The sequence below is a fragment of the Zingiber officinale genome, chromosome 1B (assembly GCF_018446385.1).
Source record: "Zingiber officinale cultivar Zhangliang chromosome 1B, Zo_v1.1, whole genome shotgun sequence".
Classification (NCBI taxonomy): domain Eukaryota; kingdom Viridiplantae; phylum Streptophyta; class Magnoliopsida; order Zingiberales; family Zingiberaceae; genus Zingiber; species Zingiber officinale.
Window position 1 is genome coordinate 28,056,013 of NC_055986.1, and position 27,374 is coordinate 28,083,386.

General features: G+C 37.9%; 3 protein-coding genes across 6 annotated transcripts; 2 read left to right on the plus strand and 1 right to left on the minus strand.

Annotated features, from left to right (window-relative positions):
• The first annotated feature begins 3,271 nt into the window (after positions 1-3,271).
• LOC122053951 (gibberellin receptor GID1C-like) lies at positions 3,272-6,064 on the plus strand. Of its 2 annotated transcripts, XR_006132474.1 has the most exons (3): positions 3,272-3,606; positions 4,125-5,291; positions 5,500-6,064. XR_006132474.1 is itself a non-coding variant. In XM_042615846.1 (2 exons), the coding sequence occupies exons 1-2, from the start codon at positions 3,568-3,570 to the stop codon at positions 5,124-5,126; spliced, it is 1,041 nt and encodes a 346-aa protein (XP_042471780.1). In that variant the 5' UTR covers positions 3,272-3,567; the 3' UTR covers positions 5,127-6,064. The 2 variants fall into 2 exon arrangements, 1 of the variants encoding a protein (XP_042471780.1); XM_042615846.1 differs by having other exon boundaries at positions 4,125-6,064.
• A 374-nt stretch (positions 6,065-6,438) lies between these two features.
• On the minus strand, positions 6,439-12,528 carry LOC122053966 (pyruvate, phosphate dikinase 2-like). 2 transcript variants are annotated; one of them, XM_042615855.1, is made up of 18 exons: positions 12,131-12,528; positions 11,990-12,046; positions 11,530-11,901; positions 11,292-11,454; positions 10,958-11,193; positions 10,737-10,865; positions 10,478-10,657; positions 10,245-10,382; positions 9,819-10,145; positions 9,643-9,732; positions 9,381-9,519; positions 9,139-9,316; positions 8,616-8,745; positions 8,087-8,215; positions 7,842-7,979; positions 7,686-7,763; positions 7,525-7,616; positions 6,439-6,607 (listed from the first exon to the last, which is right to left on the minus strand). In XM_042615855.1, exons 1-18 carry the CDS (start codon positions 12,392-12,394, stop codon positions 6,565-6,567), a joined length of 2,883 nt encoding a protein of 960 aa, XP_042471789.1. In that variant the 5' UTR covers positions 12,395-12,528; the 3' UTR covers positions 6,439-6,564. The 2 variants fall into 2 exon arrangements, with proteins under 2 accessions (XP_042471789.1, XP_042471792.1); XM_042615858.1 differs by lacking the exon at positions 7,525-7,616 and having other exon boundaries at positions 6,523-6,607; positions 7,617-7,763.
• Positions 12,529-13,254: 726 nt separating this feature from the next.
• LOC122053986 (methyl-CpG-binding domain-containing protein 1-like) lies at positions 13,255-16,585 on the plus strand. 2 transcript variants are annotated; one of them, XM_042615867.1, is made up of 3 exons: positions 13,277-13,385; positions 14,795-14,823; positions 15,889-16,585. In XM_042615867.1, the coding sequence occupies exons 2-3, from the start codon at positions 14,821-14,823 to the stop codon at positions 16,366-16,368; spliced, it is 483 nt and encodes a 160-aa protein (XP_042471801.1). In that variant the 5' UTR covers positions 13,277-13,385; positions 14,795-14,820; the 3' UTR covers positions 16,369-16,585. The 2 variants fall into 2 exon arrangements, with proteins under 2 accessions (XP_042471798.1, XP_042471801.1); XM_042615864.1 differs by lacking the exon at positions 14,795-14,823 and having other exon boundaries at positions 13,255-13,385.
• Positions 16,586-27,374: the final 10,789 nt, after the last annotated feature.

The window sequence follows — 27,374 nt, forward strand, 5'->3', positions numbered from 1 at the left end:
CAGCTTGATGTGAGTAATGCTTCTTACATGGGACATTGCACAAAGAATTATATATGTTTCAGCCTCCTGGTTTTATTCATCCTGACTATCCAGACTATATTTACCACCTTCACAAAGCTTTATATGGTCTGAAGCAAGCTATGAGAGAATAACATGCGACGCTACATACCTCATTGGTCAATCTTGGATTCCTCGAGTCCAAATCAGATTTTGGTTTATGTAGATGATATAATTTTTACCAACAACTCACCTTCTCACATTGATTCTACCATTGGCACACTGAGTAAGCTTTTTCCCCTCAAAGATCTGGTTAATTGCATTGTTTCCTTGGTATTGAAGCAACTCACACCTCCAACGGTTTGTTCTTGTGCCAGTCTCGCTATGTTACTGATTTGTTAACTAAGGCTTAGATGCACCAATCCAAGCCTCTTCACACTCTGGTTGCCTCTAGGTCATCTCTGTCTCGTCATGATGGCGATCCTCTGGCTGATCCTCAGCCTTACCATAGTATTGTTGGTGCTCTTCGGTATCTCACTCTTACTCGACCAGAACTTGCATTTGCCATCAACCGTGCATGTTAGTTTATGCAATCTCCTACTATGTCTCACTGGATTGTTGTCAAGCATATTCTTCGGTATCTTCAACATATCCCACACCACGGTATTCTTATTCGTCTCTCCCCCTCTCTGGATCCGACAACTTATTCAGATGTTGGCTGGCTAGATTGCCCTGATGACCTTTGGTCTACTATAGATTACTGTTTTTTTCTTGCAACACCCTTATCTCCTAGAATTTTAAGAAGCAATAGGTAGTTACTTGCTCTAGTACTGAATCAGAATATCGTGCCTTGGCGCATGCCATTGCGCTCCAGTCACTTCTTGGTGAGCTCCATGTTCCCATGTTGCAACCACCGATACTCTGGTGTGACAACATTGGAGCCACGTTTCTCACAGACAATCTAATTTTTCATGTTCGTATGAAGCACATTGAGATTGACTTCCATTTTGTTCGTGAGCGTGTTGCTCGGAAGACACTTCTTATTTAGTACATATCTACCAAAAATCAAATTGTTGACATTTTCACAAAGGGTCTATCCTCACATCATTTTGCTATTCTCCGAGACAAGCTCACGGTGTGTGCCTCCCTATTTCTCATGTGGCAGGGTGTTAAGGGATACACTTCCTATGATTTTAGAAATTCCGGATCAAGATTATAATTATCTCTAAATCCTTAGTGATAGTATTTAATCTTGTAAATTAAAGATCTATATTTATTTGTATTTATCATGATTCCATAAATTAAAAATCTTTATTTATTTATATTTATCATGCTCTCACAAATCTCATTAAATAATATATCAATAATAACAATTATAAGATCAAGAACCCTCCTCCTCCTCCTCCGATTTAACTAATATCTATTAAAAAAAATATTACTATAATCGTAGCAAAAGTTAATTCTACGTGTACTATACAGTCCGTTTCCATATTTTATAAATGGAGGTAAAAAACTTAATAATATAAGTTGCTTCATGAGTCACTCAAATTGAGAGGAAAAATGACAATCAGGGGCAATTTGAAAAAATAAATAAATATTGGACGATTTTTAAAATATCAACATTTAATGTCTTTTTTCAACCTATAGACCTCCATAATAAATTTTATAAAATAAAAAAGAGAAAAATATCTTTAATCGTTTTTATTTTCTATCCGGTAGCATTTTACTCTCTCATATTTTAAAATAATATTTAACCCTTTTGGACAAAAGTCAAATGAAAAAAAAAATTATAAAAAATAATTATATCCTTATCTTCCTAATATTTTGCTTTTATAATCTTAAGTGAAGAAAAATCATATTAAATTTATTGATAATTTACATCTATTTCTATTTTTCTGTGTTGATATTGAATTAATTCTAGATAATTTAATATCCTAACTGATATTTTTAATATGTTCATGACTACTAATTTACTAATTAAAATTAATGAAATATATGTAACCTCAAATAATATATCAAGATTATATTAATACTTAATTATATGAATAAAAGAAAATTAAGTAGTTTAAAATATATATTTTCGCTGTCTCAGTTGCGCATCATTCGAATACAATGTATAATAATTATTTTCTTCACTTTTCTATAAATTTAAAATTTTAAGTCCGCCCCTGTCTATGATTATATAAAGTTTTGCTAAAATAAATGAAAGTATAATTTTCTTTTTCTTACATGAAGAAATTTTTTTTCGTATTCTTCGAGCTCTTTTGCTTTTTCAAGTATGCACACGAACATCACATCTCAGTTTATGACTGACTTGATCATCAAAGATGGTAATATCGATAATATCAACCCTCAGCTGATAAGCTTTCTTTTGTAGGACACTGAGAGCGGATGCACAACAAATCGATATCAACCACAGATTCGAACGAGTGACGAAGGACACCATGACTAAATTCTTCTATATATATATTTTTTTTCTTTTTATGTGTATTTTTCTCTCTATGTACATCATTGGTCAAACTAATCAATAATTAAAAAATGATCCTGAAAATATATATAATTATTTTCCACATCAATTTAATATATTTTTAGATTATTAAATAAATCAAAATATAAATTTTTTTTATATTTGACTTTGGTGGAAGGGCATTATATGTTATTTTTAAATGTTGGAGAATAAAATATAACTTATTAGCAAATTAGAGTAGGTTAATGGTATTTTTTCAATAAAAAATAATACTCAAACCACTTTTCAGCCATTCAGAAGGCGGGTCCCACAGAGAAGGACCCGATTTAATAAACTGAAGGTAGGTAGAAAGGCGACGGTGCCGATACTGTTTACGATAAATTAAAATAATTTGGCGAAGCACATGACGTTCACGTGAGAAATGATGTCGTTTGCTGCGAGGGCACATGCCGATCACCTGACTAAGAATGAATGTAATTAATAAATGTTCCGAGTTAATTTGTAAATTTGGAAATTCATTAAAAAAAAAACTTAAATAAAATCATTCACCTGACTAAGAATGATGTCGTTTGATGTGCTGTTTGTCGACGAGGATGGTGCCACCAAAAGCACTGTTGGTGCTTGACTTTTTCCTTGGGAAAAAGATAATGAAATATATTATTTATAAATAACTTTAAATCGGCTGTCTTAATTTCTTACGTGGCTCAAGGAACATCATGAGCAATTGAACCCGGTCGAAACGGCTTAGTAGCGAATCGGATCAGATCCTATTTAGTAATAGTGATTAAACACTCTCTCTCTCTGGGTTTGCGTATGTTGGACTCTTCATCTTCTACCTTGCTCCACTCGCGTTGCTGCTGCCAACCTCTTCCTCTTTATCTTCGATCGCTCCTGCTTTCCCTGTACATTTGAGATCGATGTTCCAAGGAGCAACGGAGTTGGTGGGAAGAAGAAGAAGGAGGAGGAGTCGGGATTTGATTCCTGGAATACATGCCATGAGAGGAGGAGAGAGATTTCTTTGGTTTTGATGCTCTCTTTCGACTCTGATTTCTTGTCTTAGAGGCTTATACGGTTACGCCCACTCACGCTAAGCACGTTTGGACATGGCTGGAAGCAACGAAATTAACGCCAATGAGTCCAAGGTGCTCGATCTCTCTTATTATTGTTGTTGTTGTTATTGTTTCGATTTTTGGCTTTAGGCAATTATGATTGGCTTTCAGTTTGATCGGTTTGTCGCTCGGCTCTCTGGTTCGCGTTAGGTTCTGCTTGATTGTTTTCATATGGCCGGATGCATCCAAAAGTAAAGGGGAGATGTGTCGATTTGAGCCCATTCTTGTTTGATTTCTCAGGTTTTCTTCGACTGGTTTGACTTCTGATGATAAAACTTGAATCTGTGTTTGAGATGGCATTATAAGAAATCTGAAAAGCCCCATCAACGCAATATCTCTCTGTGTTTGTTTTTATCATAGATTTCGAACAGGCGAAGCAAAACGAAGACACAATCGCGTTTCGAAATCATTAGGATCTCATCCCATCTTTGGGAAGATGGGATCTTTGATCGCGTTCGCCTTCGTTTCTCCCTAAAATTGATGAATCGTTGAACACCCCACTCATCGCTTTCGATCTCACCTCTTCTTTGTTGTTTCTCATGCCGACGCAGATGGCAGTTCCTCTCAACACTTGGGTTCTCATCTCCAACTTCAAGCTGGCTTACAACATGCTGCGCCGCCCGGACGGCACCTTCGACCGTCACCTCGCCGAGTTCCTCGACCGGAAGGTCTCCGCGAATGCCACCCCCGTCAATGGCGTCGTCTCCTTTGACGTCCTCATCGACCGCTCCCACAACCTCCTCGCCCGCATCTACCGCCCCGCCCCCGCCACGGCGGCTGGTTCCGTTCCTCTTCTCACTGACCTCTATCAACCGCCATCAACCGACCCGTTTCCGGTCATCATATTCTTCCACGGCGGCAGCTTCGCGCACTCCTCGTCCAACAGCGCTATCTACGACTCCCTCTGTCGCCGGTTTGTCTCCCTTTGCGACGCTGTTGTTATCTCAGTCAATTATCGGCGGGCACCGGAATACAAGTATCCCTGTGCATACGACGATGGATGGGCAGCTCTCAATTGGGCGAGTGCAGTGCCATGGCTTCACAACGGCAAAGAGTCCAAACCTCGAGTGTTCCTCGCAGGGGACAGCTCTGGGGGTAACATTGCACACCATGTGGCGGTCAGGGCCGCCGAGTCTGGGATCGAAATCGCCGGTAACATTCTCCTTAACTCCATGTTTGGAGGGAACCATAGGACAGAGTCTGAGAAGAGGTTGGATGGCAAGTATTTTGTCACCATTCAAGACAGGGATTGGTATTGGAAGGCGTACCTCCCTGAGGGGGCAGATAGAGATCACCCTGCTTGCAACCCCTTTGGTCCCAATGGTGTTAAGCTCGAAGGGCTTCCTTTCACCAAAAGCCTTGTCATTGTTGCAGGCCTGGATCTTGTTCAAGACTGGCAGTTGGCTTACGCAGAAGGCTTGAAGAAGGCTGGCCACTTTGTGAAGGTTGTGTACCGCGAACAGGCCACAATTGGATTCTATTTGTTGCCAAACACCAACCATTTCTACGAAGTGATGGATGAGATCAAGGAATTCATCCAGGCTAACTTGTAGTGGAACGCTGCTCTTGACGGACTGTTCATCGTTCAATTAATTCCTCCACAGATGGCAATGATTCACAGGCTTGCTCATGGTTCTGTATAAAGGGATGCATGAAAATTCAGATTATGTTCTTGGAACTGTTCTATTGAATCTGAACCATATAAGTTCTTGTACATGGTATGTTGAAGAGCCTTGATCCAGTTCAACAACAGATGTTTCAGAATTTTAGCTAACCACAATGATCACTGTGACATGGTCAAACGCTAAAGCTCTTATTTTGTATATATTGGCCTCCTCAGATTCTCAGTTAATATAGATTCAAAGAAAAGTAGAGATTTGTATTGCCCTCTTAGCTCTTGATAGTTCTATTCTCTCCCCTTTGCAGGGTTGAAAGATCAATGAAGACCCAATCCTGTTAAAATCTTCTGAGCCTGCCAAATACTATCAACACCTTTTGTTCTCCCTTCTTCCAACTCATCTCATCTAACAACGTGCTTCGATCATATATATCTTTGGCACCAAACTATTGTGGGAAATAGAATCAAGACAAATGATGGAGTCAGAGAAAGAGTATCAGACAAGCAATTGGAGGCTACTCTCTCACTGGTCAATTTGTCTTGGACGTTTTTCGTTCTTGGTCATATTTCTAGCCGCTAGTAATGCGTGAGCATTTGGATCGAACAGTGTCAGTTCTTGGCAGCTTCGCTGGAGCTGCTCTTGGGGTTTTGTTATTGATGGGAGGGGGAATCCCCCCACCGATCGAAATTTATTATGGTATTGTCGTGTGTGGAAAATTTAAGCATGCGTTTTACACTTTTACTTGCTAGTTAATGCTTTCCACAGCTGTACATGATGAGGACCTGTCTTGGTCATCATCTGGCCTTATGTAAAATATTGTGAAGTTGGATAGTCTGAAGTTCAATAATGAATTTGTATCAAAATTGCTGTTTGTTAGATGCCTTTTATGGTGCAATTGGTAATAGGATGAGAATGAGAATGGCTTGTTCGCTTGACTATTTCATTCTAACATTTTGATGAATGGAATAGCTCATTCAAGGACCACTTTATTTACTCAAACATTTTTTTTTAATTTAAAAGATAGAAAAAGCCTCACTCCACTTGTGGAAATCTATAATGGTATTTATCATGTTATCATTTTGACCTACTTTGCCCGGACATTTAACCTAATTGAGTTGATCAGATGAGCAGGTCAAATGGTCTTACTTGCCTAACTCACAATAGTGTTCGATCGTGCGTTCGATCTTTGTTCGATGAGTTAAGTAGTTAGAATACGTAGACGAAACAAGGTGAGTTGAACAAATGGGATAAGTTGAGTCTCAGAAACAATATGTCATTGTTTGTATATTGTCTATATATTTAAATTATTTACAATAAATTATCAATACACAGAAGAAGACAATTTCTGAGGGAGAGGTTTCTGCTGCATGGTTCAGACCACCACCTGTGCTGCTGCAAGCCTTGCGATTGGGACCCTGTAAGGAAATGGTCAGGGAATGCAAAAATTATGGCATTCAACTGTAAGTAAGTTTTGATATTATTTAAATCACATGCTCAATTTTTATAATGTCTAAATAACGTATCTTATTTTTCAAATACTCTTCTTTTCCTATAGTTCTGAAATGGACAAAACTGACTGATTGATCTTGAAAACTCTGAATAACTTCTAATCAAAACGTACTCCTAAAAATTCATGTATTTATGCCATGGAATTTGAATTTAATAGTATAAAATTTTTTAAACTTACACAAATTTGATAAAATTTATCATAAGTTCATTATAAGACCTATAACAGTAATACTCACTAACTAATACCATCAATAAATTCTTAGAACTCCTTTGATTAAAAAAATATCAAACTTTTTAATTTTTAAAGGCTACAGCTTTGTTTGAAACTAACTAATGAACTTACAAAATTTCAAATCACTTCAAATCAAACCAATGTATTCTTAGAAATCTTTTTAATGTATTCATGCTCTCAGATCTAAATTTGATAGTATAAATTGAGAATAGTAAATTTTTGAATTGGTAAAAATTTGATGATGTATTTTTAATTTAATTCACTGTTCTCAATTTATACTATCAAATTTAGATCCGAAAGTATAAATACATTAAAAATATTTTCAAGAATATATTGATTTTAATTTGAAGTGATTCAAAGTTCTCTAGATCTATCAATCAATTTCGAATGAAATCGACCAATGAATCTATAAAGAAAAAAAAAGAATATTTTTGGAATATGGTATATGATTTGAGTATTATAAAAGTTTGAATAATATAGAAATTTATGAGGTTGAGTAAAATGCCGAAAAAAATTTAGTGCATGCGGATATGAATTGGCTAAGTCTAAAAAAAAAAAAAAAAAAAAAAAAAAAAAGAATTATAGCACAACCTGAAAGGAGAACATGAGACATAGTCCAGTCCAGCTTGTGCAAAAAAGGCAACCGAAGAGGGTTCTCCACCATGCTCACCACATATGCCTACCTGTTCATTTTAAAGCTATAAGTGCGAGTTCATGCCAATGGTGGTGCACCATGAACACAGGCCATTCACCTTCAGATCAGGCCTAGCTCTTCGCCCTCTCTCTGCAGCAATCTTAATGAGCTGGCCTACCCCTTTCTGATCAAGAACCTGAAGATTCAAAGCCATTGATGATCATTCGTGCATCACAAAGTACTGGTGCTGCAGTATTCAGAAAAGAGTATATACCTCGAAGGGATCGCTTTGGAGAATGCCTTTCGATAGGTAGATAGGAAGGAACTTGCCAACATCGTCTCGACTGTACCCAAATGTCATCTGTGTCAGGTCATTTGTTCCAAAGGAGAAGAATTCTGCAAACTCAGCAATCTGCCAACATAAACAGCAAGATTATAAGCTTGTGTTGAAAATATTGACTAGGCCAACAACAAGAAACCTTTTATTGAGAGAAGTTGTAGTCTTAAGTTAGATTCTACCTCATCTGCAATAAGAGCAGCTCTTGGAACCTCAATCATTGTTCCGACCTTGTATTTTATGGAGGTTCCAATCTCAGAGAAGACCTTCTGTGCTATCATCCGTATCAGACTCGTTTGATGTTCTAGCTCCTGATATAAATATGAATTCCAACAGATGAAATTGTTCAGATTTCAAAAATAAACACAGTTCAGAAAGATAGCATGTTTTGTAGGCCTTACTACTGTGTTTACTTGGATGAAAGTAGGAAGGCAAACAAAGAAGAAGAAACATAATTATTAGTTTCTCTTGTATAGCAGAAACAAACAGAAATGAAGCTTAAGCATCTAATAAAACACCAAAGAGGTATGTAATTTTATTTCTTCCCTTCCATCTCTATCCAAATAAATAGGAAGAATGAAATAGAGTGAAGGTAAGACAGTACAATTCATTTCTTTTCCTTTTGTTCCTAGAGTCTTAAGTTTTTACAGCAATGAGTTCAGCAGTAATACTTTCTTTTAGCTAAGTATGTCAAGGGAGAAAGCTATGTACCTGAGGTGTTCCGACGAGAGGTACCATTATTTCTGGAAAAACTTTGACACCTTGATTGTTCATAGAGATGGCAGCTTCGAATATAGCACGAACTTGCATCTTAGTCAACTCTGGGTATGATATGCCAAGCCTAATGCAAGAATTCTCTTACTATGACCAGTATCGAACAAGAGCTTAACTCCATATCCAAGATTACAGTGTTAAATGTTCAGGGTTAGGTGATAGTCCAATTTGATTTGCAAATTGGTTCAGTTGAAGATCGGGTACGAAAGCAATTTGAAAAGCAAGCAATTCGGCGGCAAGTGGTCAGAGAGGTTGAGTTTGGAGGATGTATAAAGACATTGGGGGTCTAATCAGGAACACTTGAATGCTCCAATCAATCAAAATTTTAAGGAGTTTAGAAAGCTTAAGCAAAGTGTTATGGATCTTAAGTTGTTAATTGAAATCGGGAGTTTACTTAACAAAAAAGTAATTTACTCTCTGAAAGTTGAATCCATCGCAAGAAAGGGAATAAGGAACAAACCTGCAACCTCGAAAACCAAGCATGGGATTGACTTCAGACAACCTCTCTATTCTGGAAAAGACTTCATCTTCTGTTGTGCCAGTCTCTGCAGCAAGTTCTCTAATAATGTCCTCTATATCACCTTCTGGCAAAAATTCATGAAGTGGAGGATCCAACAGTCGGATAGTCACCGGAAACCCTGAATTTTTTTTCATCTATTTAACTAATGTCGATGAAACTATTGATGAATGATCAGAACCTACCATCCATGGCCCGAAAAATTCCTTCAAAATCAGATCTCTGATATGGCAAAAGTAAGTCTAAGGCCTTCTGCCTCTCTTCAAGATCTGCAGCCATTATCATCTTTCTAACTGCTTTAATCCTTTCATCTGAAGCAAAGAACTGTGGCAGCATTGTGGGCGGATACAAAGTAGTAAGAAAAAAAAAAATGTCCTTGGAGGTTTTTTTTTTACATCGATGTATATAAAGTGATGTTTGTTGGTGCAGAAGATTGAAAAGACTAACCATATGCTCTGTCCTACATAATCCAATCCCTTGTGCACCATTATTTCTTGCAGTAAGTGCATCATCAGGTGTATCTGCATTTGCCATAACCTAAGACCGATGTTGGCAAGAAGAACATTAGCTTCTTAATTAGGAGAGTTTTGCAGTTTTTGTTGCTGTGCCAAAAGGAGTACTACCTTCAGTTGCCTAATCTCATCGACCCATGACATGAAGATCCCCAGGTCACCACTGAGAGCTGGTGGAGAAAGTGGTTGCTTCCCTAGAATTACTTCCCCTGTCGATCCATTGAGTGATAACCACTCACCTTCTCGTATCACTTCGTCACCAATAACCACCACCTTGTCTGCATCATTCACACTGATATCTGAGCAACCAGAAACGCAGCATTTTCCCCACCCCCGCGCTACAACAGCAGCATGAGATGTCATGCCCCCTCTTGCCGTAAGGATTCCTGTAGCTGCGTGCATGCCACCAACATCCTCAGGGCTAGTTTCTGTCCTCACCTTCAAGCATGCAAAATAGTAGAGGCTTGTTAAAGAATCAGAGGATTGAGGGTAGGTTGCTGCAACTACTAATAAAAGAGAGAACACAAACTGACTTACCAAAATGACAGCCTTCCCCTGGGCATGCCATTCTTCAGCATCATCAGCAGTGAAAACAACTTGGCCCACAGCGGCTCCTGGTGATGCAGGCAACCCTGTTGCAACTACTTTATCCTTGTACGCTGATGTATCATCAAACTAAACAAATCGAGATGGCAAAGATAGAATCAGTCCGACATGTGTTCAAGCTAACCTCTTTTGATTAACTCGAGCACTTAAGCAGCTAGATTTACCTGTGGATGAAGAAGTTGGTCCAAATGGCTCGGCTCAACCAATTTAATTGCGGAACTTTTATCCACGAGGCCTTCGTTAACCATGTCGACTGCAATCTTCACTGCACCTTTCCCAGTGCGCTTCCCTGATCTACACTGCAGCATCCACAGCCTATTGTCCTGAACAGTAAACTCAATGTCCTGCGACAGTGGGAAAAACAATAACGACCTCGGATGGATCTTTAAAGCAATTGAGAGAGCTTTGAAGCATAGATCTAACCATCATGTCTTTATAGTGCAGCTCCAGAATTTTGCAATTCTCTGTTAGTTCACTGTAAGCTTCTGGCATGTGCTCCTTCATGGTATTCAGATCCTCAGGTGTCCGGATCCCTGCGACAACATCCTCACCCTAGCAAAAGAAAATATGTAATGTAATAAGTGATGGCTGAGACAGCCATCATCCTGTTGTTTGATTATGATTTCTTGAGGTGCCTTTAGTACCTGCGCGTTGATGAGGAACTCTCCGTAGAGCTTCTTCTCGCCGGTGCTCGGATTCCGAGTGAAGAGAACGCCGGTCCCGGAAGTGTTCCCCATGTTCCCAAACACCATGCACTGCACATTGACAGCAGTCCCCTTGAGGCCCTTGATCTGGTTGATGATTCTGTATTTGTTAGCTCTGGTGCTGTCCCATGAATCGAACACCGCAAGAACCGCCAAGTACAACTGCCGTTTGGGATCTGCAACCATCGATTAGTTCGTTCAATTCAAGTGGAGAAGTCAACAAATCGACGCGGTTGAAGAAGCACATTAGTTGAGCTCGAGGTAACTCAATGACCAGAAGGAAACTGTTCTCCTTTGGCTTTTGTGTATACTTTCTTGTACTCGATCACTAGTTCCTTGAGGTCGCCGGCGGTGAGGTCGGTGTCTTGCTTTGCACCTTTGGCGGCCTTCAATTCCTCCAGTTTCTCCTCAAAGAGCGAGTGGGGAATTCCCATCACCTGCGCAAACCTGAATCAAGCAGTTTGCGTTGACATTTTTAATCACTCCAAGCCACGCAGAGAGCGAGCACTCACCACGTTCCCGAACATGTCCAAGAAGCGGCGGTATGAGTCGTAAGCGAACCTCTCGCCGCTCTTCAACGCCAACCCCGTGACCACCTCGTCGTTGAGTCCCAAGTTGAGCACAGTGTCCATCATCCCAGGCATCGACACCGCGGCGCCGGAGCGGACGGAGAGGAGCAGGGGACGGGAAGGGTCGCCGAGGCGAGCCGCCATGTCCTCCTCGACGGCGGCGAGGCCTTCGAGTATTTCCTCCCAGAGGCCAGACGGGAGCTGGTGGCCACCCTCCTGGTACTCCTGGCATGCCTCCGTCGACACAGTGAACCCCGGGGGCACCGACAGCCCGATGCTCGCCATCTCCGCCAAGTTCGCGCCTTTCCCGCCCAACTTCGTGCCCAAACAAATTTGAATCAAATTTCAATTCACATGAAATGATGAAAACCATTAATCAATTGAGTTCAGGTGCTCAACTCACCAGGGACTTCATGCTCTTGTTGCCTTCGCTCTTCCCCTTGCCGAACGTGAACACCCTCTGAGAAAACAGGGGAAACACCAAATCGATTCAAGATCCATTTTTTCTACATAAAAACAACAATCTACCAGTCAGAATCCCTGCCTTCTTGGTGGTGGGAATCGGCGATACGACGGCTTGAAGCCGGTCGCCGCCGCGGCTCCTTGCCAGTTGCGGCTCCTGCTCGAATCCACTCCTCCGCTTGGCCATTGCTTGAGCCAGGCGCCTCGCCGAGCCGAGGCTCCTCATCTCTTTCCTCCTCGACCAACCGAGCTCTTCCATGGGAATCAACCAGCGCTTCGCCATTGGCCTCCTTTCTGCGTACACGGTCGATCGCATGCACGCGCTCTTGGTGGCTGGATACTGCATCTTTCGTCGCTTGCTTGATTCGATTCCTTCACAGATCACAAAAGGCTTCAGAATTCAACACCGGATCGATTGATCTCGTTCATCAAAAAGGTGATGGAGGGAAGAACTCAAGATCAGCTCACCTCAAACTCGAAGCGCTGATGATTTATTATATTTAATATTCTATTTTTGTGGTATACTAAAACAATATAAAAACGGAAATTAAAAATTTGCTCTTTTTGTTTTTCCAAATGGCATTGAAATACTACACATCCTCCGTCCGAGTTCGATCAGACGGTCAGTATGGACATGTGGATTAAGGGTTAATACGTAATTTGATGCGTTGTCTATTTATCACCTCTTGTTGGTTCCTGTGATCAAGAAATTTCTTCCTGAGTCACGAAATTTAATGGTGATGCCGCAACTTTTCGAAGTGAGGCATCCAACGGGCCTTATCGAGCCACGTGGCATAAGTCCGATCACACAGTATCTCTCTTATCCTGAGCAGTGAGCACCTCTTCGCGAATAATATAGACAAATATAAATAAAAAAATTTATTTAACAACAATGTTAAATCCTATTTAATTGAATTCAAATAATATATCCTTTTAAATCATTCAATTATTAATCAAACTTACCAATAATTATTTAGCCCTATGAAATGCATGAAAAATCATTATGCTTAGTTTTGCTAAAATTGTTCTAATATGTATTAATTTTTTCCTTTATATTGGCGTATTTTTGGTCAAAATTCAAAGGATTAAGTAAGAAGAATAATGTAAAAATAAATCTTATAAATGAGGATTTTATTTATTTATTTATTAAATATTTGACTATAATAAAAATAATGAATTGCACATTTCCTCTTTAGATTTTTGTCCATTTGACATGGGCCGAAAAATCCGGCCCGCGTCTTCTGCCTTCCCTCTCTTCATGGGAGTGAGGGAGTCAAGAAAAAACGAAGGTCGCATTTTTAGTGGCGCGGATATAGATCGCGATCTGTCTCATGGAGGTGAAGAGTCTCGTTTTCTGTTTTTGTTCGTCGATTTCGTAGTTTGGATTTTTGTTAGGAATAGTTTCCGATCAAACTAATCTATTTGTTACTAATCGTGGCGAATCCAGAGTATCTTCTTTAGTCCCTAGTGTCTGTCAGATCGTAGCTTCGAAGAATGCTTCAGTTGGATTTGAATTAGTGCAGAGAAAAAATGATAAGGATTTTTCTCTAACTGTATCATCGGTGGAACTGTTGGCAAATTTCTCTGGTAGTTCTTGTGAACCACTCTTTGATCTTATCTTCTGAGGAACCTTCGTCGGAAATAGGTTGAAAAGTTAGGTTTCAGCGAAACGCTTCTTCATTGTGAATGTGGATTCTCCGAAACAGACTAAATAAGCGTTCTGCTTCTTTCCTGTTATTCTGTAGATTTTTGGAGTTATATTGCTGTTCCTGTTTTCTTCCTAACTCGATGGGCTAAACCCTAACTCGCTGCACTTTTTTCTTAGCAGCACAACTGGTTCTATTTCCTTAATTTTGGCTTCTGGTCCTGCTCATATTTTAATCTGGGAACAGTTGATAGGCCCATAACCTGTTAAAACTCTTTTAGCTTCATCACTTGCATCCCTGCAGTTTAGAAATAGGATTATCAGCAAATGACTTACAATTCGTCTAGTGAACTTGTACTGCTGCACTTCTAACAAATATTAAAAAAAAAGTTAATCTTGTGTTTTTGCATAACTTTAGTTTTTTACTTCATGCTTCTCAAAGTTTGGTTAATGTAATTGTGAATTTCACTTAGCTAAGGTTTTAGGTGACTATTGGAGATGTGGCTAACTACTTTTTGTGAGAAAAATGGTTTGTAGAAGTTGTTTTGGGTCAGTCATGACTCTTCGTTGCAGAGAGGTAAATATCAATACTACAAAGTCTTAGGGAACCCAATACTGATTAGGTTTCAGATTCATCACCTTTGCCTTATGGATCTTGATTTTATCTGATACTTTTAAAACTTGTAAGTCTGTGTCAGCTGATGCTGACTATGTCCACCTTCACTATTTGTTTTATTTAACTCTTCTTAAAATGGATATATTAGGTGTTTTGCATTTCACAGGCCAAATTATACTGTTAGTTGACTTGTACTGACCTTGAAGATCCGATCAAACCAGTAAATTAGAGGATCCAGCCAAAATGAATCTCGCAAGGGGATACCTTTATTTGTTTTTCATTGCTTTTCCTTAAAGTTTGTCATCTTGATTATAGTTTTTCAATATATGATGTTTCTTGTATAGAGTTTGTCATCTTGATTCTAGTTTTTCAATATATGATGTTTCTTGTATAGAATTTGTCATCTTGATTCTAGTTTTTCAATATTTGATGTTTCTTGTACTCTAACTTCCTTTCTCTTGATATTCAATACTTGATGGTTTCAGCAACAAGCTCTGAGCCTTGAGTTACAATGGTAAATCTTTTGCCCACCCAGTATATTTGATCCTAATCATTGATGCTGAAGACATAAATATTAGGAATTACAACATGGCAATTAGAAAAGACCATGCCCTTGAATATTTATGGCTTGTGAAATTGGAATCAAACCTAGCAAATGCCATTAATGGTCCTCCAATGATTAATAACAAGAGACAAACTCATATTACAAATAGTTAAAGAGGATGAGTCAAGTCGTGAAAAGAGCGATTCCCTTTTTGTTAGACCAACCGTTTCACATCTCTTTTTAGACTCATAGTGACCTCTGTGTGATTAGCCTTCTATTTCACTTTACCAATCATTAGGACCACCACCTCCATGTATCTTTCATGCATGATGTTCATATCTTTTTACTTTTTAGAAGGGAATTTGAGACAAGACCTCCTGAACATCATAACATCTGGCAAAGACCAGACCATCTTTGAGCATGCATCGAACTAGAGATCGGAGTTAAAACTAATGAAACCATCATATCCTCAAAACCCATTTCCAACAATGGATGATAGATCTGAAGGAGAGGGTTTGAACTTTTGGTTTCAGGTTGATTGTTGCACATTAAGTACACTTGCACACCCTGCAAACATCAATTCCCTTCTTGAATAAAATATCATAAATAGTCAATTTTCCAAAATGCAGCACTTAAACTAAGATTGATTAAGGTTAGCAGATCTATCATTATCAGATTATCATGACTATCATCTAAAAGGATGAGATCAGAGTAGTCATTCTCACAACAGGATGAACTTTTTCTGTGATTCTGGATGGATATGAATGGCTTTTATATATAAATTTTTTAACTTTATGTTTCATTCTTTTGGAAGATAGTTGCATGCTCATTCTTTTAGCATTAATACTTGGTGTGAAATGTTCTACATGAGTGCTTGACGAAGAGCATGCATGTTTGAACCACATCCTTCAGTCTCATTTATTCTTGGATTGATATTATTTGTTTTAATCATGTTTTATTCATTCATTTATGTTTATCATGTTTGGAGTTGAACATATCGATGGTGTTTGGTTTCTTACACCTGATTAATTTCAGAACAAGCGAAAGTTCAACAACCTCATCAGTGCATATGCGGTGCAATGCAGTAAATGCTTCAAATTCAGGATAATCCCAACAAGAGAAGAATACGAAACAATCAGGCAAAACTTCATCAAGGATCCCTGGGTCTGCCACAACAATCCTAATCTTTCCTGCAATGATCCTGGTGATGTAGAGTACAACACTAGTCGATTTTGGGTCATCGACAAGCCAAATTTGCCCAAGACTCCAGCTGGTCTCGATAGATTGGCGATCATGAGATCAGACTTTTCCAAGATGGATATCAACTATGTGATGCCCAACGGAAAGAGGCTGAGGAGCTCAGTGGAAATAGAGAAGTTCATAGAAGCCAATCAAGAGTACAAAGGCAGATTTACCCCTGCAGATTTTAGTTTTACGCCTCCAAAGATTCCTGAGGAGATGATCCCCAAGGGCATAGAGGGAAGTTCAAGTAAAAAGAAGAAGACTGGGCTGTAGTGGTGCGTTTGCCTGTTTGCAAACTTACTTTTTTATTGAAGTAACCTCCTTTGGAAGGAGAAGATGCTTGTGGGCTCTGTATTTATGGTGTGTTTACTTTGGCTGAATCAGTACTTAGGGCCGTAAACAAGTTAAGCCAAGCTAAGTTTTAATGTAACCAAGCCCTAAAATGAATCGTTTGAAATGATTGTTCAAGCTTGACTTGATTTATTTGTTATATGCTTGAGCTTGACTTGAACTTGGTTCGTTTAGATGTTATCAAACTTTCAATTTAAATTTGGTTTGAGCTTGATTCGTTTTGATACTATCAAGCTCTCAATTCAAACTTATTTGATTGTTTGAAATTTTTATTTGCTTGATTGGTTATTGAGCTTGATAATTTAAACTTGTTTGTTTATTTTTAATTTTTTATTTATTTATTTAGTATTATGATAAGAGTTTCATTAATGGACATAATTTGTAAATATTATTTATGAATATTATTCATGAATATTATTTACGAATATTGTTCATAAATATTACTAATTCAATATATATGTTGTTTGTTAGTTTAATGAGTTGTTTAAGTTTATTTATTTAATTAATCTTGTATGGATTAAATAAATATAAATGAACTCTTGTTAAATTGAATGCCAACTTTCGGTTCATTTACCCTAAAAACCCTCATTTACCCTGATTAGCAGTTGCTTCATGCTATTTGTCTCAAAAGGGCTTGAGACCGTTGGAACTCAATCTTGTTTAAACGTGCTCCTTTGTAATTTCAACAACTAGAAAATATTGGTGCTGTATAGAGATCGTATATATTCATCATCAGTGTCTTCATATTCATTATCTTCTAAATATTGAGAGGAAGATTCATCGTCTTCCTCACTATCGTCTTTTTCATATTAAGAAGTAGATTCCCTCTTCTCCCTTGGACGTAAAAGTGATTGTATGTTTGGTTATTTTTGGACGCACCAAAAGACACTCAATTTTTAGAATTTTTAAAAAGCACACATAATTTCAATTTTACTACTATAAGAGCATTCACATCACTGTTAATATTTCAACGTTAATATCTATGTGGATGCACTATAGATGCACTGTAACATTAACGCGTTTAAGGAATTGAACGAGTTAAATGCTTACAAATTGAAAAAATTATATATATAATAATATACTACCATTAATGCGTTACGCATTAATAGCATTGTAGATGCTCTAACAACTATTGACTTTTTATCTTCTCATTTCTCTTCCGTCTGTCATGCAATATTTATTCTCTTCTCTTTCTTCTCACATTTAGATACAATTTCTTTTCTCTCTTTGTTTTCTATGGGTGAGTTGTAACGAGCACTTAAGATAATTAAGTATAATCAACTTTACTACAATTTTCTATCTTCTCTTTATTTTTTTCTAAATTTTATTATCCTCTAAATTTATTTATTTTCAAGAAGGTTAATAAACGATTAAAATATTTTTTTCTATTTTTTATATCTAATTCTAAAAGAATAAAAAAAAATAAAATTAACAGGAATAATATGAACTAATTTTATTAATAAAAATAATTATAAAATAAAATAAAAATCACTTTGGTGTTGATTTTTACAACTTAAATACATCATCACTCATTGCGGTGCTGATTTCAAATACCAACACCATAATATAGATTCTGATCACACATTATGATACTAGTTTTCGAAAACCAACACTACAATGGTGCCAGTCTTTAGAAAAACCAATATCATAATATTATAAAGGTTTCAAATAATTTTAAACACTACTAGGAGGGATTTAAAAGAGTAAATGTGGGCTTGTTTAGACTCAGGTTCACCTAATAAATCAATAGAAGTTGAAATGAATCCGATCTAAACTCTCTAGGTATATGAATGGATTTTGATTGAAATCCATTGATGAACCTAGGAGACTCGGATTTCTAAAATTTTATAATGAGATGGAAGTGTGGAATATGTAGAAGAGAAAGGTAAAAAATCCTAGCCCTGAGTCTCCTACATTAAGTTATAGGCTCATGCCAATTGGCATAAAAGTCTGAAATTTTCTAAACCTTTTGAATAATATTGGGAATCCTTTAAGATGATAATGAAGGGTATATTTATATTCCTGGGTACTGCAAAAACCTACATGAGTTAGAATAAGTTTGATCAGAGTTTTGTAGGTTTATCAATGGATTTTGATCGAAATCCATTGATAAACCTAGGAGCTTGGATTTCTAAAAACTTGCAATGAGATGAAAGTATGAAATATGTAGAAGGGATATATGTTGAGAAATCTAGTCCCAAGTCTCCTACACAAAGTCATAGGCCCGTGTCAATTGACACAAAGTTTAAAACTTTCTAAACCTTTTGAGTAATATTGGGAATCCTTTACAATAGGGCACATTTAGACTCCTGGCACTTCAGAAACCAACATAAGTTGGAATGAGCCTGATCAGAGCTATCTAAGTCCATCAATAAATTTTAACCAAACTCTATTGATGGACCTAGAAAATTTGAATTTATAAAAACTTACAATGAGATGGAAGTGTGCAGTATGCAGAAGGGATAGATGATGAGAAATCCTAGTCTCGAGTCTCCTACACGAAGTTATAGCCCCGTGCCAATTAGTACAAAGTCTAAAACTTTCTAAACATTTTTTTAGCAATGTTGGAAATCCTTTACGATCATAACGGAAAGCACATTTGGACTCCTGAGCACTGTAAAAACCTACATCAGTTGGAATGAACCCGATTGGAAATCTCTAAGCCTATCAATGGATTTTGATTGAATCCATTAATGGACTTAGGGGACTTGGATTTTTGAAAACTTGTAATGAGATGGAGAGGTTAGTGTGTAGAAGGTATATATAGTGTCCAACACTAGTCTTAAGACACGTATGTAAAATTATGGCCGCGTACCAACTAGAACAAATGTTGGTGTTGATTTTTGAAGATCAACACCACAGTGGTGGTGGTTTTCGAAGATCAGTACCACAATGGCGCGGGTCTTCAGAAACTAGCACCACAATATTGGTTCTGATCATACACTGTGGTGCTGGTTTCCAAAGACCAACACCACAATGCTGCTAGTCTTTAGAAACTAGCACAATAGTGTTCTAAAGGTTTCAAATCATTTTGAATACTATTGGTAGCAATTTAAAAGAGTAAACGAGAGCTAATTTGGACTCAGGTTCACCTAATAAATCCATAGGAATTGGAATGAGTCTGATCGGAACTCTCTATGCCAATTAATGAGTTTTGACTGAAACCCTCTAGGAGACTTAGATTTCTAAAATTTTATAATGAGGTGGAAGTGTGGATCATGTAGAAGAGATATATGGTAAGATTCCTAGTCTTGAGTCTCCTACATGAAATTATAGGCCCGTGTCAATTGACACAAAGTCTGAAACTTTCTAAACCTTTTGAGCAATGTTGGAAATCCTTTAAGATAATAATGGAGGGCATATTTGACTCCTGAACACTGCAAAAACCTATATGATTTAGAATGAGTCTGTAAAATACCAAAAATATACGAATATCAATAAGGGATTTTTCAGGAATTTTTGGAAATTTTTCGGAAATTTTTCGGAGCTCGTATGGATGAGTTAACGGGGATGAAAACGGGATCCGGAGAAAAGTCTGTTTAGGCGACCCATTTAAGCGAGGAAATGTTTATTTTATATTTCCTTTTTCTTTTTTCCTTTATTTCTCCTTTTCCTCTCCGTTTCTTTTCCTCTCCCCGTGCGTGCCCTATTTCCCCGAACTCGAGCGGTTCCCCTTTCTTCCTCTCTTCTCACTCGGCGCCGATCTCTTCTCATCTGTGCCCTAGCTAGCCCCGACCTTCTTCTCCTCTGCCGTAGCCCTTGCCGTGGAGTTCCTAGCACCGGCCACTGGTGCCCTAGCCACAGCCGACACCGCCTGGAGAAGCGCCGAGCCGATCCTCTTCCCCTGCTGCCGATCCTCTGCCGCCGTCGAACGGAGAGTGCCGGCCACCCTTCCTCTGCCCTCGAGCCCGAGCCACATTGCCGAGTTCTGTTTCCTCTCTTCCGACAGAGCATCTCCGTTTCTCTTCGCGCCCAACAGCAGCACTCTGTGCCCTGGCATCACCAGCATTTGATCACTAGGCTCTGCCAAGCCCTTAGTCTCACCTTCGGGAACGAGGGGCACTGATTCGAGTAAGACTAGTAGGTGTTGATTGGGGATGTTTAACATAGAGACTAATAGTTTCCTTGCAGTGTCGACAACGGATTTGTGGCAGGAAAATCTTTCGGTTAGCATTGTACAACATTTGCATCTCTTGGCCGTGTGTCCACAAGAGTGACTGAGGATAAGGTAAAGAGTATGCTTGTGATAGATTTAATTGAGTTTGTTTGGATAAGTTTGATTCATTATAGAGTTGGTGGTTCAAGTGTAGTTAGGTCGACTTGTGGTTAAGTTAGGAATGGAACCCTAAGCTTTGGATTAGGTATAGTTAACTGTGATTAACTATTTAATTAGGGTTCCTGGAGAAAAATAATTTGGTTTAGTTATTTTGCTTATAATTAAATTTAGCTAAACAATACGGTTTATTACAGGACTTTGATTCGAGACGAGCATCTCGACGTCCGAGTTGGACCGGACTGATCTTATTTTCCTATTGGAGGCGGGTACTTTGATTTATGTCTTTGATATGCATAATAATATGTTTAACATATAGCAGTGATTGTGTAATCATTTTGTTTCGGTTGGTCACTACATGATAGTTACATGATTGCTTGTTTATTTATTCTGCACTGCATATTGTTTACCTGATCATATATGCTTTAGGTAGTGACCCAACCACATGCTATGTTATCTTCTGGATCTAGGGTTTATTTGATGCCCTATCTGATTTGTGTACCTTCTATCTGATACATCTTCCAGTGGTACACACTTTGTATTATTTATATGGTCATTACTATGTTATTCATGAGATTGCCATGCTTAGTGTCATGCATCATGATTGCATGCTGTGCGATTGTCAGCTCCACTATGGTTGAGCCCATCGTCAGTTACATGTACTGCACACACCACCACCCATGGATTAGTGGTATATCAGGCAGGTGTGTGGCGGTTCTGCTGTTTGGCTCCGTTGGTCTGAGGACTCAGCGTGGTAGCCGGCAGTCAGTTCCGCTCTGTTTGGCTCCGTTGGCATTTAGTGTAGCAGCGTGGTAGCCGGCAGATGGTGGACTTTGTTTGGCTCCGTTGGTCAGATGACTCAGCGTGGTAGCCGGTAGAGATTTCCTCCCCGTCATTGTGTACCGGGAGTTGAGAGCATTGAGCTCCCCCATTTATGATTTGGGGTCAGAGGACAGGAGTACTCCGACAGCATCCCGTCCACTCGGTCGCTCATCAGGAGCAGTGATGTCAGAGTGCACGGTCACCATATGCATTTATTGCATTTATTGTTTATGATTGCTGCATTTACTTGCTACATTTATATGGATGAATATGATTGACATGCATACAGGATTATGACTTCCCCGGTCTGACGACCCTGTTACCTTTGTACTTTGATTCCGGTTAGTACAGTTATCTCCTGATTTCGTTTCAGTTGCATTTATCATTCTCGTATTCAGGAGACTGTACGCATGATTAGTGTTGTCTGTTATTTATTTTATTATGCATATCAGTTGTACCTGCTGAGTGTTGGACTCACCCCGCCTCCATTGTTGATATATTTTCAGGTTGAGGCTGTCCGGAGCAGTTCCAGTCGCTGGTCCCCACAGCATGTAGTGCTAGTCCATCTGCTGGTCTTTGAGTTGTTATTTTATTTTAGCTTTTCTCTATCAGACTTTGTTTTAGTCTTGTTTTGGATTTTACATATGGATATTGTATGAAATCCTTCCGTTTGATGGACTTTTGGTATGATTTGGATTTTATTCTACTACATGCCTGCCTGGACGGCAGAAGAGGTGAGTTCGTCGGATTTGAGCTTTACGAATGTAGTTGAGTAGGGTGGATTTCGAGTCAGAGTACTATTGCTTGTGATTACTATTATTAACTGCGTGGTTGTGACAGCCAGAGGCTGAATATCTATATAAACTGCGTGGTGATTGTTTTTATTTATTGTTATAATTCCAGCCGCATGTGGCTGAGGTATATGTGTTATGTAGAAGTTTCAGATTGTCCGCCGTACAGGGGAGATGCTGCCGAAATTTCTTCGGACAGGGACTCCTCTAGGGCGTGACAATTTAGTGGTATCAGAGCAGGTATACGATACTTGCTATGCGTTTTGGATTTTCGAGATTTATTTGATACCAATTTATTTAGTATCAGAGAGAAGTTTTGCGATCATTGTTTTCATATTTTGGATATTTGGGATAACCTGATACCAATTTATATGGTATCAGAGTGCCAAAGTTTGGCGATATTTGTTGGGTTTTTGTGTGTTGGATTTTTGAGATTTATCTGATACCAATTTATTGGTATCAGAGCAGGGTGTGATACCTGCTTTTAGTATTCTAGATATATTGTGCTAGCCTAAGTTTGCGAGTCAAACTGGGTAGTTATTTTTGGTTGTACGGATTTTCCGTTTCGATTATGTTATGGACTTCCGTTTTGGATTTATATGGATTTCCGGTGTTTGTAATTTCTCGTACAGAATTCCGAGGTCATTTTGGGGACTGGACAGCGACAGAACATCTCCAGACAGTAATTTAGGTATTATGTCATTTTGGTAATTGTTTATACCTGTAGTAATTGTTGGTGCGGGTAGCACTAACGGTCTAACCCAGGTTTTGATGAATGACAAATAGGTTAAGTTAGTTTTGTTGTTGTCTGACACTTTGATCAAGTGTGCAGGAGAAGTCCAGACAGGTCGACGGGCTGACCAGATGTCTGGCACGAAGTCCAGCTAGGTCGACGGGCTGACCGGATAGCTGGCAAGAAGTCCAAGCGGGTCGACGGGCTGATCGGACGCTTGGCGAGAAGTCCAAGCGGGTCGACGGGCTGACCGGACGCTTGGCGAGAAGTCTAGACGGGTCGACGGGCTGACCGGACGTCTGGCAGGTAAGTGAGGTAAGTCACTTGAGGGGAGTGACTGCGAGGACGCGTTCCCGGGAAGGGAACATTAGGCGTCGATCCGGCTTAGATCCATTTCGGATATCTAAGTCGAGATCGTGACTAGATTCCGGTCTCGGATAGACGGAATCTAAGTCATACTATTTGTGCTAATTCTTACTATGATAAAATGTGCTAACAATCTGTGTTGCAGGATATATATTGCCTCGGACTAACTTTGTTTTGCAGGAAAAAGGAGTTTTCTGGAACAAGGTGGTCGCACGAGGAATCCGGCGCCGGAGGATCGGGCGCCGGAAGTCAAATTATATCCAAACCAAGTCGTCACCACGTGGAGCATCTCGGTTTGGCGTGACGTCACATTCAGGCGGAAGGAATCGGTGCCGGCAAATATATAAAAAGCGGGCGGCTTGAGAAAATCAATCAATCGAGAACTCTCACTCTGGTCTTGCTGCTCGACATTCAGTGCGACGCCAACAACGCTCCGACAAAGTGCTCCTTTGATTTTTATTTAATTTCCTTGTCGGTATTGCTTTATTTTCACTAGCATTTCCTGTATTCATTCTGTAATCATATTTCGACTTGTTAGTGATTGCCCAACGAAAGTGGTCAAGGACCACGGGCCTTCGAGTAGGAGTCGTCACATGCTCCGAACGAAGTAAAAAACATTTGTGTCTATTTTACTTTTCCGCTGCGTTTATACTCTAAGTTTTCGAATCGATATTCACCCCCCCTCTATCGAATCTAACGGTCCTACAAGTGGTATCAGAGCAGGTACCGCTTTGATTTGGTGCAACCACCAATCAGACTGGGGGTGAAATTTTTTTTCGGTTTTACACTCAAACTCCAAACTGGTTTATCATTTTTTTTATTATTATTTTTAGAGCTAAATTGGTGCAACACCAATCTAGATTTTTCTACTATTTTTCTCTTCCCGCACTACTAATCCAAGACCAAGTCTTGGGATATTTTTTTCGGTTATTTACCTGTGCACAGAAGGACACAGTGCGACCTCCACTCTTCAACGGGGACGACTTTCTGTACTGGAAGAAGCGCATGGAGGTCTACCTCAAAACAGACTTCGACCAGTGGATGAGCATTACGAGACCCTACAAAATTCCAGTGGACAACTCCAGGAATCTAGTGGATCCTGAAGACTGGACAGCAGATCTGAAGAAAAAAGCATCAACAGAAAATAAAGCGATCAACACTCTACAGTGCGGATTGACAAGAGAAGAACTGAACAGAGTCGGTCCACACAAAAACGCTAAAGAGCTATGGGACAAGTTGATCGAACTGCACGAGGGAACGAGCGACGCCAAGGTAACAAAACGAGACCTGCTTTTAAATAAAATTTTTAATATAAAAATGCAGGAAGGTGAAACGGCGAATTAACTCCACGCAAGAGTCAAGGACATCCTTAACGGGCTTCATGCGATAGGCCACCAGATGGAAAATAGAGACTTAATAAGGTACGCATTAAATGCTTTTCCACGTAATAGTTTGTGGGCATCAATTGTAGATGCTTACAAAATTTCAAAAAATCTTTCTGAATTAAAATTAGACGAGCTTTTCTGTGAATTAGAATTACACGAACAAACTAATGCTGGAGCCGAGAAAGGTATAGCTCTATTTGCAGGTTCCTCCAAAGAAAAGAAAAGCAAGCCTGAATTTGAAGAAGAATCTGACCAAGACTCCGAAGATGAAGAACACCTGGTGAACTTGGTAAGAAAAATGTTCACCAGGAGAAAGAGGAGCTTCAGCAAAAAGGACCTTCAAAAAATCAGCTTTCCCTCAGAACAAAAGAACGTGACTTGCTACGGCTGCAATAAAAAGGGACACTACAAGAACGAATGCCCAAAACTGAAGTTCGACAAACCAAAGCCAACCAAAAAGAAGGCACTCAAAGCAATGTGGGACGACTCCTCGGACGAATCGGAGGAAGAAGAGAAGAAACATCAGAGCCACCTCGCACTGATGGCCCGCGAAGCCGAAACAGAAAACGAGTCGGAAGATGAAGACGGGTCTGAACCCGAAACAAGCCACGAGTCCGTACTCGTTTCCGAAGGCTCGAATGAGGTATATTTTAATTTAAACAAAAAGTTTTTTAGAATCATCTCCTGTTTAAATAGTAAATTAACTAAAGTAGAAAATGAAAACAAATCACTTCTTGAGGAAAATCAAAACCTCAAGGAACAAATCAAAAATTCAAATCCAACTCAAGATCTAACACTTGAGGAAGAGAATCTATCATTAAAAAATAATGTTAAAAATTTAAAAGAAATGCTAGAAAAATTTACAACAAGATCAAAAAATTTAGACTTAATCCTAAATAATCAAAAGGCATGCTATAATAAAACCGGATTAGGATATAAGTCGAATTCAAATAAAACCTTCAAATCATTAATAACCCAACACAAATCAACCAATCTAGCTTGGGTTCCGAAAGCGTGCTTAACCACGCAAATAGGACTTAACCAATATTATATACCTAAAGAAAAAATACATTATATAAAATCGAATAAACCAAACCAAAATCCAAAATACAAACCCAAATCAAATTCAAACTTTAAACACCTTAAAAATCAACAAAATTATCATCAAGTTAATCATAACTATAAAAGGAATCATCACAAACCTAAAACCAAAATTTAAATTAATGGCCAAAAATTCAGGGGGAGGCTCCAGAATAGCTGGCACCTCCAAAACTAACTTACCCGACAGGGTAACCCAAAATTTACCAACCCGGCAGGGTAATTAGGATTAGTTAAAAAGAGACCAAGTTTAACTTGAATCATGGTACTGGTGAAATTTTTGGATGATAGTACGTTAGGGAAGCTTGGGCATCGCATGTCTAGAAAGATATGGCTTCGATCTGGTGCATTTGGCCAAGTGGAACTGACCGAAGCTACCCTTAAATGGATCCTAATCAGTCAGACCAAGATTGAGTACTAAGCTCCGTGAATAGGACTATTCGGAAAATCTCGAAAGGTTGGTTACTTCTAATGACGTCCATGTGACTCACCAAGCTTAGAAATTTATCCGAAGAATGCCTATTTGTGGAGACCAAAGCTAAATCTGAATCTAACACAAGTTAAACCAAAACTCCATACGTAAAAAATCTAATTTCATCTCACAAAATCATAGGATTCCCTGATTGATAATATAGATCGGGTGACATGAATAAGGTTTAAAATCTAAAAAAAAAAATTTATTAATTTTAATTTTAAACTTAGAAAAATTAATTTCAAAATTTTAATTTAAAACTTCAAAATTTTAATTTCATACTTAAAAAATTAATTTCAAAATTTTAATTTTAAAACAAAAAAAATTAATTTCAAAATTTTAATTTTAAACTTAAAAAATTAATTTCAAAATTTTAAACTTAGAAAAATTAATTTTAATTTTAAACGAAAAAAAAAATTAATTTCAAAACTTTAATTTTAAAACTTAAAAATTAATTTTAAAATTTTAATTTTAAAACATAAAAAAAATCAATTTGAAAATTTTTATTTTAAACTTAAAAATTATTTTCAAAATTTTAAATTTTAATTTTAAACTTAAAAATTATTTTCAAAATTTTAAATTTTAAACTTAAAAATTATTTTCAAAATTTTAATTTTAAACTTAAAAATTATTTTCAAAATTTTAATTTTAAACTTAAAAATTATTTTCAAAATTTTAAATTTTAAACTTAAAAATTATTTTCAAAATTTTAAATTTAAACTTAAAAATTATCTTCAAAATTTTAATTTTAAACTTAAAAATTATTTTCAAAATTTTAATTTTAAACTTCAAAATTAATTTCAAAATTTTAATTTCATACTTAAAAAATTAATTTCAAAATTTTAATTTCATACTTAAAAAATTAATTTCAAAATTTTAATTAATTTCAAAATTTAAACTTAGAAAAATTAATTTTAATTTTAAACGTAAAAAAAAAAAAAATTTAATTTCAAAATTTTAATTTTAAAACTTAAAAATTAATTTTAAA

What these genes read in the sequence shown, in the direction of transcription:
- LOC122053966 (XM_042615855.1), bottom strand. Translation starts at nt 12,394, where the DNA reads ATGCAGTATCCAGCCACCAAGAGCGCGTGCATGCGATCGACCGTGTAC. An exon ending in ACAAGAGCATGAAGTCCCTG is followed by an intron (nt 11,902 to 11,989) that starts GTGAGTTGAGCA and finishes TTGGGCACGAAG; the next exon opens with TTGGGCGGGAAAGGCGCGAA. An exon ending in TGCACTATAAAGACATGATG is followed by an intron (nt 10,658 to 10,736) that starts GTTAGATCTATG and finishes CCACTGTCGCAG; the next exon opens with GACATTGAGTTTACTGTTCA.
- LOC122053951 (XM_042615846.1), top strand. Translation starts at nt 3,568, where the DNA reads ATGGCTGGAAGCAACGAAATTAACGCCAATGAGTCCAAG. An exon ending in TTAACGCCAATGAGTCCAAG is followed by an intron (nt 3,607 to 4,124) that starts GTGCTCGATCTC and finishes ATGCCGACGCAG; the next exon opens with ATGGCAGTTCCTCTCAACAC.